The following is an 18,920-nucleotide window of genomic DNA, read 5'->3' on the forward strand; positions in this document are numbered from 1 at the left end:
CAAAATTAAGACCGCATTTCCCATGAACCCTGTTGCTTTTCGTTGCAAAGAGGATGGTACTACTTGCTACCTCCTCCTCCTCCCTGTTGTAGCTCTGCGTGTGTTTGTTTTCTCTTTGGCTTTACTGAAGAGGATAAGCATTTTAGAAGGTATTTTTCCATAGGCCTACTGTAAACTGTAACTCTGAAAGCTTTAGCACTGTTTACACTGATAGGAACAGCGGCCCTCCTCCTATTTTGTATATAAGAGTATACAAGAGTATGTTGTAAAGCAATACAGAGTTCCCGCAAAATCAGACTCAGTGGCACACATAAAATGCTATATAGAGGCTGGCAGAGGCTGCCAGTCTTCTTCACGATGGTCTTGTTTATTTATGGTAATCATACTAACATGTTAAAATGAATGTGGTAAAGATTAATGGATGTTGAAATGTTACATGTAGCATCTTTTGTGTAATTGTGTGTATGTGGCAGCTCCTCGACCCTCCTCCTTCATCCTCTCCAGGTCCTGTGTCTGTGGGAGGTGTCCAGCCAGCTGTGCGTTCACCGTCTGACCGGCGTCTTCCCAAAGACCCAGGAAGACACACACACCCTCCTGTTCCTCCACGAGGAGCACCAGCACGTCCTGCTCTCCTTCAACAGCCTGCTCCTCCTGCTGGAGGACAGGAAGGAGGAGAGGAGGACCACCAGCCATGAACACCCTGTCACCTGCGTGCTCTATAATAGTCTGTTCAGACAGGTATGCACGTAAGATGGCTCTCTCTGTGTCGTAGATTCCTCTGGGTTTCCTTCTCTGTCTATGTGTCTGTTTCTCTTTCTTGAGAGAGGAGGGAGGATGGTCTTGGTCATATGACATGGAACAGGCAGGCAGCAGGTATACACTATACTGTATGTACACTGTGTGCTATCCTATTGTAGTGGTAGTGGTGATGATAGTGGTGGTAATTCTAGTAATTCAGCAGATCAGGAAAGAAGAGGGTTGGCAGTTCACCAGTCATAAACACCCCTGTGAATAGTTTCTTTAAGCAGTTAGATGTATTAATGATAATTGTATAGGATGTCTTTTGTATACCATGAAATGATTTGATTACTGTACATTTTGGCCTGATAGGGAATGATATTAGTATGATTTGGTAACATTGTTAATATGGTTTGATATCACTTTGGTTCGGTATAGTTAATTGTTGTGTTTCCCTCCATCCCTTTGCCCCATCCCACAACGTGCTTACCCAGTTGACTGCAGTTTCCCCACATAGGAACACAGCATCCTAACACATCCTCTAGTTTTGAATATCCTTCATTGAGACAGGTTGAAGAAATACACACATTCTTTCATTTTTTTCTGCTTCTATTCCCACTTGACAACAGCTTCAGCCACCTCTATTCCTCTGTGATGATTTAGCACTAAAATGAAGTGAAACGAAGCGTGGAGAATGGTTTGGCTACGCAAGACTCATTAATGAACACATAAATGGAACCTGCCTTTCTTGCAGCATAAAACAGATCAAACTCTTCTGATGATTGATACCCTGTGCTGCTTTCTCCTTCTATCTCTCTCTCGCTCTCTCTCTCTCTCTCTCTCTCTCTCCAGGTAGTCAGCAGTGACTCTGCCTCCTCTGTGATCTGCTGGCAGGCCGACACGGGCCAAAAGGCCAAGCAGTTCCACCGTTGCCACGGCAATGCCGAGATCTCCGCCTTGGCCCTGGACAGTACACAGACCCGGCTGTTTACCGCAGGCACTGACGGAGAGGTCAAAGTAGGTAGACGTGTACAGACATACACCCACACACACACACACACACAAACACACACACACACACACACACACTCATTTAGTGAACCATGTAGCCACAGCTGAATCCTCATAGAGATGCAAACTCTGAAACTCGCTGACTGAAATGCAAAACAGGCTGGGAATAGAATCTGACAAGATGTCAAGAGCAGGGTGATGCGGCAGACTTCGAGAAATCATTGTACGGTAAGTATTTTTGACTGCATATAAAAACAGAACACTTTATTGAATATAATTGTAATTTATCCATTAAATTGACATTCAGAAATAGGGGGGTGCAGGCCTGGATAAACAGGGCTACGGTTAATCTGATTTGTCTGAAAATGCCCTCAAATTAAAGTTGACCTTCTGCCGTTTAACTTCACAGTCACCATGTCACAGTACACATTGCTCCAAGCTCAGAGTTTCTTACCAGTATGAAAGTTTTCAGTGTCCGAGAGCAGCAGAGGCAGTAGGAGGGACGGACGTGGGCTATTTGACGTCTGACTCCACAGGAAACTTGTTTTATTTCATTTTCCATGGTTGCTGTTCTTCTTCTTTGGCATCAGGAGGTTGTTTTCCTCAACTGGCCCACTGTGCTGTTTACTCTTGTCTGCCTCTGTCTGCCTCTGTCTGGTTCCTTCAGTGTGTGTGTGTGTGTGTGTGTGTGTGTGTGTGTGTGTGTTTGTTTGTCTCTTTGTGTTTGTGTGTCTGTATGAATGTGCGTCCGTGAGATTGAGTGTGTGTGTGTGTGTGTGTGTGTGTGTATGTGTTTATTTATGCACCTTGATGCCTTGCATAATGACTGTCTGTCTTTTGTCCGTTATTGTCTGTCTGTACGCCTTTCATGGGAGTGACTTAACGACTGTGTGCCTCGCTATCTCTCTATCTCTCTATCTATCTATCTATCTATCTATCTATCTATCAGCTATCTATTGTTGGACCAAATATTACTAAAGGAATGCAAAGTTTTCTCTCTCTCTCTCTCTCTCTCTGTGCACGCATCCAATCACGTATGTTTTCTCTGGGTGAAATAGTGTCTTACATAACGTCTTCCTCTTTTATTGGGTTCAAGACATTCTACTGTGTATTAGTGGAAAAATAGTTTTTCTTTTTTGCATTCCCTCTCCCCCCCAGACACACACGCACACACACATACACCAACTTCTGCTGCCTAATTCAATTTTAGTTGGTATTTCAAAAATGCGCTCTTGGTGCTAGGTGACTATTTATAATTAATCTTCACCCCAAATACGAGTAAGTATATACCCTTATGGCTTCAAGCTTACTGCAGTGGTTCTCAACTAGTGCATTGTGGGAAAAAATAAAAATGTAAATGTACAAGCACGCACTTAGGGCCCTTTTTAAGCACTGTAATCAATATAATTAATCATATCACCATTCCAACCCCATAAGGCAGCATTCACAGGATAAAGTGTGCGTGTGAAACCATATGTACAAACATAGGCCCAATGTCAGGTACACACTCACAGCGCCATTTGAAACAAGCAGTCGGTCCCCATGAATGATGCAGGCGCCCCTTGGGCTATTCAGTAACAAGCTGCATCATCCCTCCCAGGTTCATCAAAATCGGACCGGTGGTGTAGCAGTTACGGCCTTTCAAATTTTGAAATTTTGACCTTCAATTAGGCTATATGTATATTTTTAATCACCAGAACAAAGTGCCAAAATGCATCATCCCTCTAAGTTTCGTCAGAATCGGACCTGCGGTGTCTGAGATAACACATGTGAGTTAAAAATTTAGAACTTCGGTGTAACTTTTAAGGATATGTATTCAATCCACAACTTTGTATCCATCACTTATTGAAAAATAAACCTTTACACTGCACTCTAAAGCGATTATGACAACAAAGATGATGTGTTCTCTGTTGCTTCGGCCTTCCTGCAGACAAGAAAATGTGGGAAATGAGATTCTAATGGAGTACCGCACGTGTTTTTAGTGATAAGAGTTTCTGCTAAATGTCTGGGGAAATGAAGGCGACGTGGTGACTGCTGTTCCGTGTTGGCATTTAGGTGTGCTTTGCCATAAAGTGCATTTGAATTTGTCATATTAATGGTGTTTTAACCGGCTCTTGTGTTGTCTGGTGTAGGTGTGGGACTTCAACGGACACTGCCTCCACAGAATGAACGCTGGCCGGAGCCGAGCTGTGGAGATCTCACAGCTCCTAGTGCTGAAGAGGAGCATACTAGTGATGGGTTGGGACAGGTAGGTGTGTGACTGTTTGTTTTTGTGTGTGTGTGTGTGTGTGTGTGTGTGATAATTTTTTTTTAATTGCTTGCAAGTGTACAGGTGTGTACATTTGGGATTTTTTGTTTGTTTTGTTTGTAAAAGGCATCTGAGAGGTTGCAACAGCAGATTTGAAGTTGTAATCAGCGAGTTGTACTTGTACGAGAAAATTATATTCAAGAAAAAAGATAAATTTGAGCAGATGTCATATTACAAGTTTGCAGCTTTTGTTCCATTCATTCAAATACTGACTTGCACCTTTGTAAATCTTTTCTGTGAAGTTAAATTTAGGACTCGGCTGTGTGAATATTTTCTGTGAGTGTAAATTCCCACATGCAAGTTCTCAGGTGGTTTGCTGCAAAAATACCTTCATAGATTGTGAGTGTTTGCACATTTGTGAGAGTGTGTATGTGTATGAGAGCGCGAGAGACTGAAGAGTCGGTGTGTTTGTGTATGTCTGAGGGAGACAGAGAGATACTGTTTGTGTGTGGGTGTGTATGGGTGTGTGTGACTGTCCTCTCTGCTCTCTACTGCCTGCCAAACACTCAGAGCCAACCAGACATCTGGAGCCTAACGAGTCAAAACGCTCCAGGGCGCTCTCATCCACTCTACTATCACTACCTTGCACTTGTGTGTGTGTGTGTGTACGTGTGTGTGTGTTTCCATGTATACCCACATCACATCTGCTCTTCATCTTCTTCATCATCATTTCACACCCAGTGAGCTGAACTCAGCAGTGCGCTATCATCAAGTTATACGAGTCTGTCTCTCTCTCTCTTTTACTCTCACACTCTTTCTCTCTTTCTTGCTCTCCGAGGCCTCATAACGGCAAAGAGAACATAAATGGCAGATCAGTACTATTAAAAGAAAATACGGGTGTTATTGAGTTTCATCACTCGTATATATCATTTCTGTTTCTTCACGCCCACCTAGATCACTGTTTAATCCATATAGAGTTGAGTTATGTGGCATGTAGTTCAAAGTCACATTGCCTTCTGCTGCTCATAGGATTTCATGCAGTTTGAAACATAGACATCCCACTGACAGACATATTCCTCAGTTTGAAGCCACAAAACATCATTAGTTGCTTAGTTAATTTCATTTATTTGCACAGCAGCAAAAGAGAAGTCATAAAATGATGTGATAAAACAGAAAAAAAGATTAAAAAAAAAAAAAAATTTTGCAGGTGTGCTAAAAAGTTCTTGAGGGGATTATGCATATTGTAGCATTGCATATGCATGATGTGTACTGTAGCTCTGTTTTGTGTAAAGAAACAGCTTCTGTGTTCTTTGTAAGCACTGACTTGAAGCCAGCAGTGAGTCAAGTGAAGTTTGAATCAACTGCGGGGACAAAATAGTTTGCACTGGAATAGCTGTACACTTTTTTCCACTCGGATTGTGTACAAATGAAGCATGACAAATTAAAATTCATGCAATTCAAATACAATCTCTGCTGGCCCTAATCTCCTTCCATAGAACTGGTCCAAAATGTAAAAAAAAAACCCCACAATATTTTCATTTAAGCATACAAAATCTACAAAGTCAGTAGTCCAGATGCAAATGGCAACCTCCTTGTTTGATGTCATTAGGCACTTTGCAAATTTGTTTTGAAATTTTTACACACCTCTCGAACGTTTTGCCCCCCCCCTTCTTTTCCCCCCATCTCTCTTCTCCTTATCTTGTGTTCTCTCACTCTCTCTGTCTCTTTCCCTATCTCTCTCTCTCTCTCTCTCTCTCTCTCTCTCTCTCTCTCTCTCTCTCTCTCTCTCTGTCTCTCCCCCTCCAATACAGGATATTAACAGTATTCCGTCTGCATTCGTTCTCCCACTTTTCCGTCGAGCCGTCAGAGTGGAAGGGCGGTCTCCAGCATCATGATGACGTGCTCTGTGCTGCATTCCAGCCCCCGCAGACCCTGGTCACAGGTGTGTGTGTGTATGCATGTGTATTTATGTATGTGTAAGTATGGGTGTGCATGTCATGCCTATAAGATATTGATTGATCAGTTTCATTTGTATGATGAGTTAAACAATATAACAAGTATTACGAATGTCAGACTGACAGTAAATTCACACACAGCTTATTAACTGATTTACTTACCTCATATTGACTTATTATTGGTCGACTAGCACTTGAACAGAAGAGTACCCAATGGTATATGAGTGTATGTGTAAGTTTCCGTGTGTTGCTTCTCAAAGAGGTCTTCTCTTTTCTTTTGAAATTACTCTTCCATGCCTTAGAGTAAGAATGGGGTCTCATGCAGAGGAGAGGTGTAGAGAAAAGAGGAAGAGAACAAAAGAAAGGAAGTGAAATGAAAAATAACTGGGAGCAGTTATCCGCTGATTAAAGTGAGTGGTGTTGTTATCAAAGGACTCCTGCGCCACATGTCTCTCTCTGCTGGAAAGGGCTGTGTGTGTGTGTGTGTGTGTGTCTGTGTGTGTGTGTGTGTGTGCGTAGGCATGCACATGCTGTGCGTGTTAATATGTGATTGAGACTTAATGTGATATTCAGAATACACAATCAAAAGTGTAAGTGTGTTGGTGTGCGTAGTGAGTCACTGTATGAATGCATGTGAGGTAAAGTTTGTGTGGTCTGTGTGTGTGTGTGATACAACCGTTACTAAGCACTAGTATCAACAGAGAGAGAGCTGGGTGAGAGAATTACCTAGAATTACCATCAGAATGATCAGGGGGAACAGGCAACTGCCATCAATACATGGATTCAGTAGCGAGAAATTTAAATGATACACTCACACATATGAAATCAGGAGAGAGCCCTAAGCTCACACCAGGACCTATTAAAATGCAGAAACAGTGGGCGCCCCTGGCTAATGGAAGAGTAGACTAGGAGCTTTCTCTCTTCTCTCAATCAGTCAGTTTTTTTATTTCACTACCTTGGGTTTATGCTGATTTTGGAACGTGTCTCCAAAGTTGGTGCATGATTTTAAAGTTATTTTTCATTTTTGTATGATTTTGTATTGATTTTTTTATCCTTGCCCCCCCCTATCCTGCGACTCTACCCACCAAGCTGTCACACTGAAAGACTCAAGGCTGACAACCATCGTTCACCAAGCAATCACTGAATATGCCCACAACATGAAAATTTCGCCTGGGACGGTAAAATCGTAACAAAAGATGTCCAGCCAGAATCCCCCAGTCTGTCAGGGGCTTTGGTATGTGAGAACAGCATATTTCAAAATGCCAGCAAGGCACTTCGCCACTCATCACTTTCGTAGATTTATGTGCCTGGGGTATTGAACTGGCAATCTTCCAGTCACTGGTCCACTTCTATAAGCGTCAAACTACCAACACACTGCACCCAATTTGCCCCCGGGATGCTCTTCGGTTTTGTAAAGTTGTATCGCTTTGGCACGCGCATGCTGTATAATATTGGATGTTCTGTTCCGGGGCAAGCGGAGCACAGACTCATAAACTGTAGACCTTCAGTGACCTTCTGAAAGACATCGACCCCAGGGATAAGTATAGAGAAAGATAAAGAGAGGGATGGAGGTGAGGAGGTGGAAAGGTAGATAAGCGTGGGTGTTCTCTCGCGGCCGGAGGGAGAAACGGTTTGGAAAGAAATGAATAGATAGAGTTGGAACAAGACACACAATTCAGAAGCTACTTTGTGAACTTGGAAAACTTGAAAACTTTTGTGTGTCTCTTCCAAGTTCTTTCCTAATTTCTTTGTTGGCGTGTTCAGTTCCTCCCCCCCGCCCATTTCCTCTCTCTCTCTCTCTCTCTCTCTCTCTCATTTCCCACCCTCTGTCTGACACTCCCTGTTCAGTTCTGTTTAACTTTATTTTTTTTTTCCCTCATCTCTCTAGTTAGTCTGCTGCATTTCTACCCCCCCTACTCCCCCGAACCTCCACACCCTCCAATTTATCCAAATGCCCAATTTAAATTATGTTTATTAGAGCGCTCTCAGTGGGAGGGAAGGGAAATGAGACAGAGTACTTTCTGTCTTTTAGGCTTGTGTGTGTGTGTGTGTGGGGGTATGTGTGTGTGGGAGGGGTGTCTGTGTAGGGTAAAAAGAGAGTATGAGTGACAGGATGATATGTTTGTGTGTGTGTGTGTGCATATGCATGGGGCTCTGGAGTGTGACCATGTGGTCGCATTTTCTGACTGAAGAGAGAGAAATACTGAAGAGAAATCTACTAAACAATACCAACGTTTTCAACTGTGAATGAATATATCTCTGACTTTGTCCTTGTTTTGGACCAGCAGAGTGCTTTCTACTCATAACCTGCTGTCACTCAGCCAAAAGCTCTACAATATTGATGCCTCTTGGTGGGCGATAGAGTTCTTTGTAACCTGTCTGATGAATGCCAATGACCTACCTCACACATAGTACTTTCTAGAGGAGTAGAAGTTAAATCGCAGTATTCTACCTAATAATATAATCCACTAAAAATGAGTGTGAATGGTTCAGTGTCTTGGTGAAGGGCATTTCAACTGGATGTACACACATCATCACATTTCAGTTAAGTCCAAATAAACCAATGTCTTCGCCTGGCACTCCAAACAGTCATAAAGTAATGTATTCTAATTTATTCAAAATTCAAAACTCCAAACATTGTAATTTATTTTCCTTACTTCCTTATTAATAACACTATCACAGAATTGTGACATACCATAAGTGTCATTTGGTTTTACTGTTTAAGTCCTGTCATATAAAACCCACTTGTCCTTTGATTGCCTTTCATTGCTCTTTCCCTGTTTTTTGAACAGTGTTGTAAAAAAAAACACAGATCAATCTCTTCAGGACTTGAGATAGATGTGATATTTTCTACATTACCTACGTTTGAGCAAATTCTTTATCTTCACCAAATGCATAGAGCAAGATGACACCTTCTAAACCCGACGACACATTAGTTTCAGTTGGCAGAATATTTTCTCAGGCTCACTGTGAGTAATGCAGTTCTCACATCAAAGTGTGCGTGCTGCCAAATTATGTGTTGGTGCCACCAAATGAAAGCGGCGGTGACATCATGGCCACCAGTGACAAAAGTCAATTTAAACTGTGTGTGTGTGTCTGTGTGTGTGTCGGGTGTTTTTTGTGCGCGTTCGTGTACATGTGTCTGTTTGTTTGTGTGTGTGTCTCCAGTTGAATCAGGATGCACCAGGAACATTTGGCTGATGTGGGACTGAAGCCTCCTCATCCATATTCAAACTCTTCGCTAGGTTCCGCTTGGCTTCTCTCTCTCTCTCTTCCCCACACACACACACACACACACAGCAGGGTACATGTAGGCAGGGGTCCTCTGCACCTCCTTCCCTCACAGCCCCCCCCCCACCCCCCATCCCTTAATCCTCTGTGGCTGAACACCTTCCAAGTAGCCGAGGACCAACTCATCTGAACTTTGATGGATGGCCAAAATGTTTTAGAAATGGAAATGCGAGTGGAGAAATCAGAATGTTAAATGAGACATCTTGTTCATGGAGAGGATGCTCTGAATATATATATTTTTTTATTTCCTGAGTGAGTAAGTGAGTGAGTGAATGAATTAGTGGGTGGGTTTGTGAGTGTGCGATTGAACATGCATTACTTTTTCCATGGTTGCACACATATCTGTGAGTTTATATGTGCTTCTGTGTGTGTGTGTGTGTGTGTGTGTGTGTGTGTGTGTGTGTGTATGTTATCTAAAAAGGACAGGGTTTAAGAGCATTAGAGCGTGTTTCAAAGTTAAGTAAGGTAACGTCAACACGATCCATCTGCATGTTAAAGTGCAACATTGTGTGGATGAGCTAATGTCCTGATGCCTGCATTCTCTCACCCTGTCTCTCCCTCTATCCCTCTCTCTCTCTCTCTCTCTCTCTCTCTCATACACACACACACACACACACACACACACACACACACACAAACACAAACGCACACAGGGCAGTGATAAAAGTCATTGGAAATAGCTGGCCCTGGGCAGCATGAATAATGCAGTGGACCCACACTCTCATAAACTTTATACCTCCTACTGCACACGCACATGAGCACACACACACACACACACACACACACATACACACACACCTCCCATAGCTAATACACTCCTCACACTTCTCATTCTATCCTGCTGTTCAACTCCCGAATCTGACGAGATTTGTGCCTTATTCATATGATTTGCTAATCACATGCTCTCTCACACACACTTACACACACAGACACAGACACAGACACACACACACACATACACACTGCACACTGCAGCTTCGCTGAAAGTGCTGGATCTTTCTTTTAAGGTGAATGTTAAAGGTTGAGTAGTAGAACAGATGGTAGCTGGGGACAGATGTTGAGGTTTATTGTTTTGGAAGATTTGCAGTGTGGAACTAGCTTCAGCAGCACAAGGAGCAAAGTAAAAGTGTTCACAGAAAGTTCTTGTTTTGCTATCCACTACTTTTTTGGGAGGGAAAATTCAGTTTTCTTTTGTATAAATGAATTTAGTTCGTAGAAAAGACTTTCAGTTAGTCAATACATACTGTAGATGTCATAAAACAAAGTAAATTTTGTTTCCTTCCACCTCCTGCGTGTGTAGGAAGCTATGATGGAGAAATTACGGTGTGGAACAACAGCACAGAGAAGGCTTTGAGGAAACTGCGGCCACACGCTGAACATGGAGAACACAAGAAGCAGCTAGGTCTCTCTCTCTCTCACACATACACTAAGCAAGCTCAGGCTACACCTTATTTTGCTTTTTTTTTTTTAGTTCAGCATCCCATTCCCCACGTTCATATGTCAAAAAAAGACATTTGTACAAGGACATTACACTAAATTCTTCTTCTTGCTCTTGTTCTTATTGTGCTCCTTCTCCCTCTCCTTGCTCTCTTCATTTTCCATCAACATCTCAACTCTGATTGTCTAGGCCATCTCCCCGAATCCCATTTTGGTCTGAACAGTGAAGAGGACTCAGAGAACTGTGATGCCATCACAAGATTGTCCTTCATACCAGGGCGCATGCCTGCGGCCGCAGCTACAGGTGGATTACTGAAACTATAGAGCAGTGATAACTGTGTAATCCTTATCAGACATTTGTTGATATAGATACAAGGTTCTGAAAGATGTGGTACACTGGAACTTTTGGGCAACGATGTTGGGCAGTATTGCCCCAGAAGTTGTCCCAGCACAACAGTAGTGCAAGGCAAATAATTTTTACCTCAATAAATTCTGTTGTATTTTATTTTGACCTGTGTCACACTCATCTTGCTTCATCACAGCTCACACTCATAATCCAAATGAGGGATTTACCCTTTCACTTTGGGACCCAAGCCCATTAAATTATATAGCTTGCCCATTAAGCTTGATCTGTCATGTGGGAGTCCGGCAGAAATAAGTCCTGTGACTCATTTTGGGCCCTGCAATTTGAGTTATGGTTGATGCAAGCATAGTGAAGTTTGGTGAGTGACTTTAGGGGGTTTAAAAAGTGTTAGAATCATAAACATCTTATTTGTCAAATACATTGCATGTATTGCCTTTGTGTTTTTGGTGCAGAAACACACAGTTATACATTACACTGTGTAACTCACAGTTATACATTACATAGTGAGGCTCCTGGTATCTTGCACCAAACTGGCTGCACATCAATGATTTTAACTAGTTTTTACATACAGTAACTCAAGCTTTTAACCATTTTTATCTCTGTGGTTTTCTTGGGTTTTTACTGGTGTTCCAGTAAAAACCCAGTTTTATTCTTAACCATGCTGCTGCTAGCTATCTGCTAGCTGGATAGCTAAAAACATTAGCATCCACTGGACCCCAGACTTCACGCCTGCTGTTTGGACTGGCTGTGGCAATGCTCTGTGGGTCTGTTGCTGAGACTGAGCTCTCTTCCAGCAGGACAGAGCAATAGAGCAGCAGATCCATGAGCTTCTGGCTTGTGCCTCTTCACATGAGGCCTGTGCAGTCCGCTTGCCCGAGAGTGGAGACGGCATGATTTTCCCTGGGAAAACCAAAGCTTTCTTTACTACTGTACTTACATCTTAACATGCAATCTGCTATTGTTCATGTCGGTACCAATGACACCACATTCGCTCTTAATCTTCCTCCTACAACCACACACAGTGACCTGTGCAATAATATAATGAGATGATTTCCTGGACAGCTTTGTTTCTGTGTTTCTACCAGGTGGAGCGGACCTGGTGTCCTGTGGAGGCTCTGGTGTGGTCAGGCTGTGGAATACACTCCACAGCAGTCTGGTGGGACAGTTCACAGCCCACAGCAGAGACCTGGGCTCTATTGCCATGACCATCAGCCCCTGTGGAAAATATTTAGTCACTGCTGATAGGGAGGGAACACTCAAGACATGGGACATAGAGGTAGGTATGTGTGTATTTGCGTTTTGGGAGAGGGTGCCAGTGAGTGACACACACACACGTATGCATGCATACATCAAATGCAGCGCTCCACACTGATGTGAGAAAGGGAAAACCAGAGAGAAAGAGAGAGATCAAGCCAGAGGGAGCGACAGCGGCCAAAAGATACCCTGCAACAGACTGCTAAGAAAGAGCGAGCCTAGAGATTCCCATTAGTTTGTGAACATGCTGCTCACTGTGAAAATGACAGCAGATGTAATTCCCCCCATCTGTCCCTGGTGGCTTCAGCAGTCTGCTAGATGATAAAAGGGCCATACATCAGTGATATATGAGCAGGAAGAGGTACTGTCCTCCTTTCTGTCACTTCTACTATCCGAAAGGTGAGGGGCAACCTGAATGAATGAGAGGGGATAGCATCATTTTCATTTTGCACGCCCCTTGTCGACAGATATATATGTTGAAATGTGTGGAAAAGTTGATTTATTACGCATCCGCATTGCATTTATGCAAATCCATCACTGCTGGAGGATAAAGTCATTTGAGACTAAAGCAGAATTATACAATCGATAGTTCTTGCCAAGTAATCTGATTAATCTGGTTAAAGATGCATTCCAACACAAGAAAACTTTACATCACACGTTTTGTTAAGTGAAGTATTAGTGTCCTAATATCCTAGAGGGGGTTCTTGACTTCTTGACTGTGATTAAGGGCACTTGGATGATGCCATTGGTACGAGGCGTAGCCGCATCACTGTCATGCTCATAATCGCAGTAAAAGAACACCCTCTCGGGTATTACTGCTACAGTATTCACCGCTCAACTCTGTCACAGTTTATAAGACGGGGTGAATCCAGATGGGTGCGTCTCATTTGGCTTCCAGTTTAATTTATGGAAATTTATGTATGTATGTAGCAGTTGAAGAAGTTGGGTAAGCTCAGTGGTCTGGTAGAAATCCTATGATAGAAATCCTACCCTTTGGCTAATTCAGAGCATGCTTTTGAATCTGCCGGATGAGTGGCACGACTGTATATCGTGCTCTCAGACGCAGGGCTTGTGAGTTCAATACTGGGTAAGGACTCACCCTTTTAAGACGTGATAGTTTGTGCTTGCACGCATGATATGTAGAATCAAGTAAGTATACATGTTAATTGTAGTGAATGTATGTATATGATTGTTATGTTTTCTGCAGCAAAACAGATTTTCTTAACATAATTCTAAATTTCCAAGGCCCAATTTTCACTTGGGTTTTAGAGATGTTTTGATACTGATTCTATTTGATTGGGAAAATACTTCATATCCATTTAATCCATGAGTTTACAATGCTTCAGCTATGATGACATTCAGGCAATTTTCTGCTTTTTCCATAGTGATTTTATTATCCATAATGTAAAATATAAACTAATCCAATGGTCTGGCCATCTGTCCATAAGCATTATTGTCTCAAGCCGGATGGGGGAGTAACCAATGAACTTCCAAAACTGCTCTGCAGTCTCCGCCCACACCTGGACCGCGTGACTCACCTGGAGACGTGTTTCCATGGCGATAGGCTGCTCCTTCTCTCAGCATCATCAGACTGCAGCGTGGCTCTTAGCTACCTGCCTGGAGATACTGTTGGTTTGTTTGGACAGGTACACGCACACACACACACACACATACACGCACACACACACACACACACACACACACACACACAGGTCATTTAGGTACACTGCGGTAAAACCCATAGCTTGGATTACATAAAACACCCTGCATATTTGAAATAAATTGTTTTGGATGGCAAAGATATTGTTCAGTACCATGCTGTCAAGGTAAAGGCCTTAGATCCCCATAGTTCAAACGTACAGCAGTACAGGCTGCCTCTGATAAAGCCTAAACTCCCACTCTGCAGTGTGCTGGTGGGTGGTAGTATCCAGTTGACGAAATGGATGTGAAACCCAGCATCAAGCGGCGGTTAGGCGTGTGCGTGTTTGTGTCAAACGAGGCCCGTATTAAGTTAGCCTGGGGCTGTGTCTGCTGAGTGTTGCTTCATTTTCGACTTGCCCCAGGCCCACACACACCCACACACACACAAACACATACGTGCACCTACATAACCAAGCAAACAAGAATATGTGTGTGTATGCATGTGTGCACGCACACACAATGGCACATACCGACCCACATACATGCACTATATTATACAATATAATATAATGTTTATTTTGTTTTATTCTTGATGTAGTATTATTTAAATCACTTTCATAACTGTATTAGTTGATATTGTGTAAAATTGACCAGAAAAAAAAATACAAAAATATTATTATAGTGCATTTATTACAACAAAACAAGGAAATAAGTGTATGTGTATGCACACATACATATACCTATACAGTACAAGGAAACAAGAACATTTTCATTTTCACACACACACACACACACACAAACACATAGTAGGAGCCTCCATGCAAATGCTCACACATGTATAAGCACATACTCACAGCTGAGCTATCAGGCAGAAATAACTGTTCCCACCTGCCTGTTTAAATTTTGTTTGTTTTTATGTGTTGCGTTGTTGGATTCATACAAACTCTGTAAGGTGTTGAATTCCGCATAATAAATACTACACCCGGATTCGACATATCAAGTTATCTAAGGATACACTTTTATTTATAGCTATGCCCCGCGGCAAGGAGGGACACACATTCACACTGCAGGACTGCCAACCCAACTGCCCACTACAGCCTGTCTATTACTTCTGGCCAATGAGCGGCTTCACTGGAGCAGCTGGATGATCCGTGCCAGGCTCAAGGGCACTTTGATGCTAAAGTTCTTGAGGGAGAGCGCCCCAAACCCAGATGCCCCCGGCTAATCTGTGGATCCAAAATATCAGTCTTTTTGTTGCTGTCCACCATGTGTAGGAGGAGCGGTGGTGCTTGGAGGGGCCGGGGCCTCCACACCCACAGCAGGAGCCAGAGCAGGACCAGGGAGAGGGAGGGGAGGAAGGCTCCAGACAGGGAGGGACAGGGTCAGCTTCAGCTCCCAGTGAGATGCTGCCTGAACCGCGCCCGGACGCCCCAGCAGAGGACAGAGAGGTGGAGGTGAAAGAAGAGGGAGAGGAGGCTGTGGAGGACAGAGGGATGGAGACGGGTGTGGACAGAGGAGAAGCTTTATCCAGGTGAACAGTCCACTTTGTCTAAATTGCAATGTTGTTGTACTGTTGGTAGTTGTTGTGCAACTGATTTTAAATGTAGGGTCAGAGTTATTCTGCCATGTTATTTTTAATTAGATGGAACTTTAATGATACCTGTGGGGAAGTTGGGTATTATGTGAAGATGTACATTAATATGCCCGGGGCGAACAGAGAAGACAAAGAAAATAGGCTCTTGGAAAAAAAAAAAACAACTTTTAAATGATGTAATAATTCAGGTTTCATCTCAGCACAATATAGAAAATCTCAAACCATTTCAGCAACTGTGCTTGCCAGATAGATCCGTTGAGAAACAGAAATAGAAATAAGAAAATTTAAATACCAGCCTGGTGCCAAGTAAACCACAACTCTGGTTTTCAACAGGTTACTTTAAGGTCAGGCAGAAAAAAGCTAACTATGAAATTAGATACAGAAAATAAACACATAAATAAGACCATGTGTTATCTGACCACAGCAGAAGTCATGCAAGTGCTCAAAGGGATGGAATATGAAACCAACTGCTCACCTCTAATCTCACAAGTCAGATTTGAATATTACCATATTAAATGGATTCGACTCTGGGTATCCAGAATGGCTCACCTCTGATACTGCAGATGAGAGGCTCTCTGTGGCTGATCTGTGCACAGCAGTAGAAGTGAGTATATTTCTCTGATGAAATGGTGTTGTTGATGTGGCACAATGTTTACGTCTCGCTCTAACTTTTTTCTGCCATTCTAATCACAAGCGTAAATATTCGCTCACTACTTTGACAAAACTTTATAAGGAGGTCTTTGCAAGAATGGCAAACAGCATGGAGTGAATCCTCGGTTTAGACAGGTCCCGCCATCTCCTTGAACACAACGCTATAATATGGTTTTATTTAAAGTTAGAAATATCCAAAAGCAATGGATTTTGCTCACTCAGTGTATGGAATATTTCACTGCAAAGTCGACAAATGTCAATAACTTCGGACAGAGTTTTGCTATTGAATCATTCATCTTCTTTTTTCTTTTTTACCCAATCCTCTGCTTACACGCCACGTTAAATAGCAACTCACACATATGTTTTCTACAGCATTACGTTTCCAGGGGGTTCTGTTTAAATGCGTGCTTCCTACTTCTGATTGGTTGAATCCATTCTACAGCCAAATGGAGGCAGGATCTCTGGTCAAGCGTGCTGCACAGCGTTTTTGAACGGTCACTGTAAAATCAGAGATTTTCTGCAGTTATTGTAAAAGTAAGTTGCACTAAGAAAACTAGGCCAGCGTCTATCATCCAATCATAGGAAATTCAATCAGGAAAATGCCAGTGAATTTCAGCTGTTAAACATTTTATCCCTACGCCTTAGGACAGTGTGGTCTGTAGTGGTGAATAGTCATGACTGTCTTTCACAGCCAGGAAGAATAGAAGAGCGTTTGTGATGCTCCCAATTCTGTGATTTCTCTCAGATGCACAGACGCTTAGAGAACTGGAAAAGATGACTGTGATCGAATTCAGGGTTATTTTTATGGGGGAACAGAGTGTGTCTTATGGTTTGAAACAGATTGCACTATTATAATATGAAAATCAGTTCAGTGTAAAAGTTGAGACAATCATTACTGGAGTTCTCAAAGTCAGTTTCCCATTCATTGCCAATGGAGTAGCTCCAGGCTGTACACAGATTTGACACCGCACATTAGGGTTTTGCTTGTCTGGTTTCCCAGCTTTGGGAGAGAGTTTTTCATGTTCACAAATACTGATTGGGCTGTCCTGGGGTGAATGCATAACATGTGATCTCATAAAATGCAGAAATTCCCTTTGCCATTGTAATCATTGCTTTAATGTAAGCCAACAGATATCTTGTCATGGATGGTGATGTTTGTGGTTCATTCTACTGTATGTGTAAGTGATGGTATTTGTTGTTCTTATTAATGCTAGTGTGCGCAGTCACTCACCCAAAGGCAGCAGCCCATTGGTCAGGAGCAATGACGAGAGGCGGGGCCAACGAGTAATTGACACCAAACCTGGCCACAGAAACACAGCCTCAAGTCTTCATATTGGTGCGTCATCAATTTGATGATTGGTCGGTCTTGTTTTTCAATCCAGTCTTCCATCTTCCATTTCACTTCCATTCCATATCTAGGTTATCTGCACTCAATTTTGACACAAAATGGAAAAACAGGCCCATTGTGTGAGATTTGTTTTTTATGGATGGTTGATCTTCGCAGTCAGAGCTTTGAAATGGTTTATTACATAATGATGTTTTTCTTGTAAAATTGAATGAGCCTGGGTTCATGGCGTTTGAACTAAGTGTGTGTGTGTGTGTGTGTGTGTGTGTGTGTGTGTGTGTGTGTGTGTGAATTGTTGTGTTCCTATTCCCAGGCACATTCAGTAGTCTGAGAATAGAGGAGCTCCAAACGGTGAAGAAGTTATCCAGGCCGGAGTTTGTAACCCACCCAGAGTGCAACAAGAGACAAGACCCCAGTCCCAAATATACCACCCCACCTAGCAGAGAGGGTACACACACACACACACACACACACACACACACAAACACACACACAAACACACACAAACACACAGAGGTACATTAAAAACTTTCCTTCCTCTTATACTTCCCTTTCTATCTATCCATCTATCTGTCTGACTGCGTGTTCGTCTGTCCATCCATGAATCGGGTTAAGCAGCAGTGAAAGCAGTCTTTGATGAGCGCAGTCTGTTCCCTAAAGAGCTTCTAGAAATGGAGAAGAGACAAAGACAACAATGGAAGCTCCTGGAAGAGACAACCCATCAGCAGGAGAGGAAACAGGAGGCCAAGAACACCCGGAGTACAGGCAGAGGCCATGGTTGGAAGGACAGGTGAGGAAAAGATTGCAAAAATTGCAGTGTTATGTCCATTTACTGAACACTGGGAATCTTAAGAATACTTGGTTACAAGAAGGAAAGAGTGTTTTTTGTTCATTTTTACACTTAGCCCCCTTCCTGTGTATCTTCAGTCTTCTTAAAGTCGCAGTGAAATGGCATTTTGAGTGCTTTTTGCCTCCATAATTTGACGTTTATTTGGTGGAAACAGGATGTTAGGGTGGAATCAGTCAAAAGTGTCCGGCGGTGTAAACTAATGGGATATCCATTAGGGAGAGAAAGGCAGTTTTATATGATGGGAGAGGCAGAGGGGCAGGATTGTTAAAATATCTGTGATAGTATTATTGATAGGAATTGTTATGTACACCTACTGGTGTAACCACAAAAAATATGTCGTTTTCCAGGAAGTAATGGGCTAACAAGGTGAAAAAGTCATTTTTCATTTCATTGCGACTTTAAGATGGATTTTGTCTCTAAACAAGATTCTTCTCTGTCTCTAGAAAACCAAAGGGCAGCACTGTTTCTGTTTCTGGGACCTCTTTCAAATGAAGATGGACAGCTCTATCAGCCATCGCTGCTACTTCTGCCTTGGGGATCT

At 42.6% G+C, this 18,920-nt stretch overlaps 1 protein-coding gene across 1 annotated transcript in view; it reads left to right on the plus strand.

Moving 5' to 3' along the window:
• LOC139645804 (cilia- and flagella-associated protein 337-like) overlaps window positions 1-18,920 on the plus strand; it is a 41,749-nt gene that overhangs the window by 8,202 nt on the left and 14,627 nt on the right. Inside the window, exons 9-19 of the mRNA XM_071521647.1 lie at window positions 505-738; window positions 1,591-1,755; window positions 3,882-3,997; window positions 5,809-5,939; window positions 10,544-10,645; window positions 10,892-10,984; window positions 12,130-12,320; window positions 13,747-13,944; window positions 15,214-15,442; window positions 17,843-17,977; window positions 18,148-18,319. Coding sequence (XP_071377748.1) covers window positions 505-738; window positions 1,591-1,755; window positions 3,882-3,997; window positions 5,809-5,939; window positions 10,544-10,645; window positions 10,892-10,984; window positions 12,130-12,320; window positions 13,747-13,944; window positions 15,214-15,442; window positions 17,843-17,977; window positions 18,148-18,319 — 1,766 coding nt within the window. The remainder of the gene's footprint in view (window positions 1-504; window positions 739-1,590; window positions 1,756-3,881; window positions 3,998-5,808; window positions 5,940-10,543; window positions 10,646-10,891; window positions 10,985-12,129; window positions 12,321-13,746; window positions 13,945-15,213; window positions 15,443-17,842; window positions 17,978-18,147; window positions 18,320-18,920) is intronic.

This window comes from Centroberyx affinis, unplaced genomic scaffold, assembly GCF_046629955.1.
Source record: "Centroberyx affinis isolate AG114_WGS23_722 - 3 ecotype Tasmania unplaced genomic scaffold, CSIRO-AGI_Caff_v1 ptg000906l_1, whole genome shotgun sequence".
Classification (NCBI taxonomy): Eukaryota; Metazoa; Chordata; class Actinopteri; order Beryciformes; family Berycidae; genus Centroberyx; species Centroberyx affinis.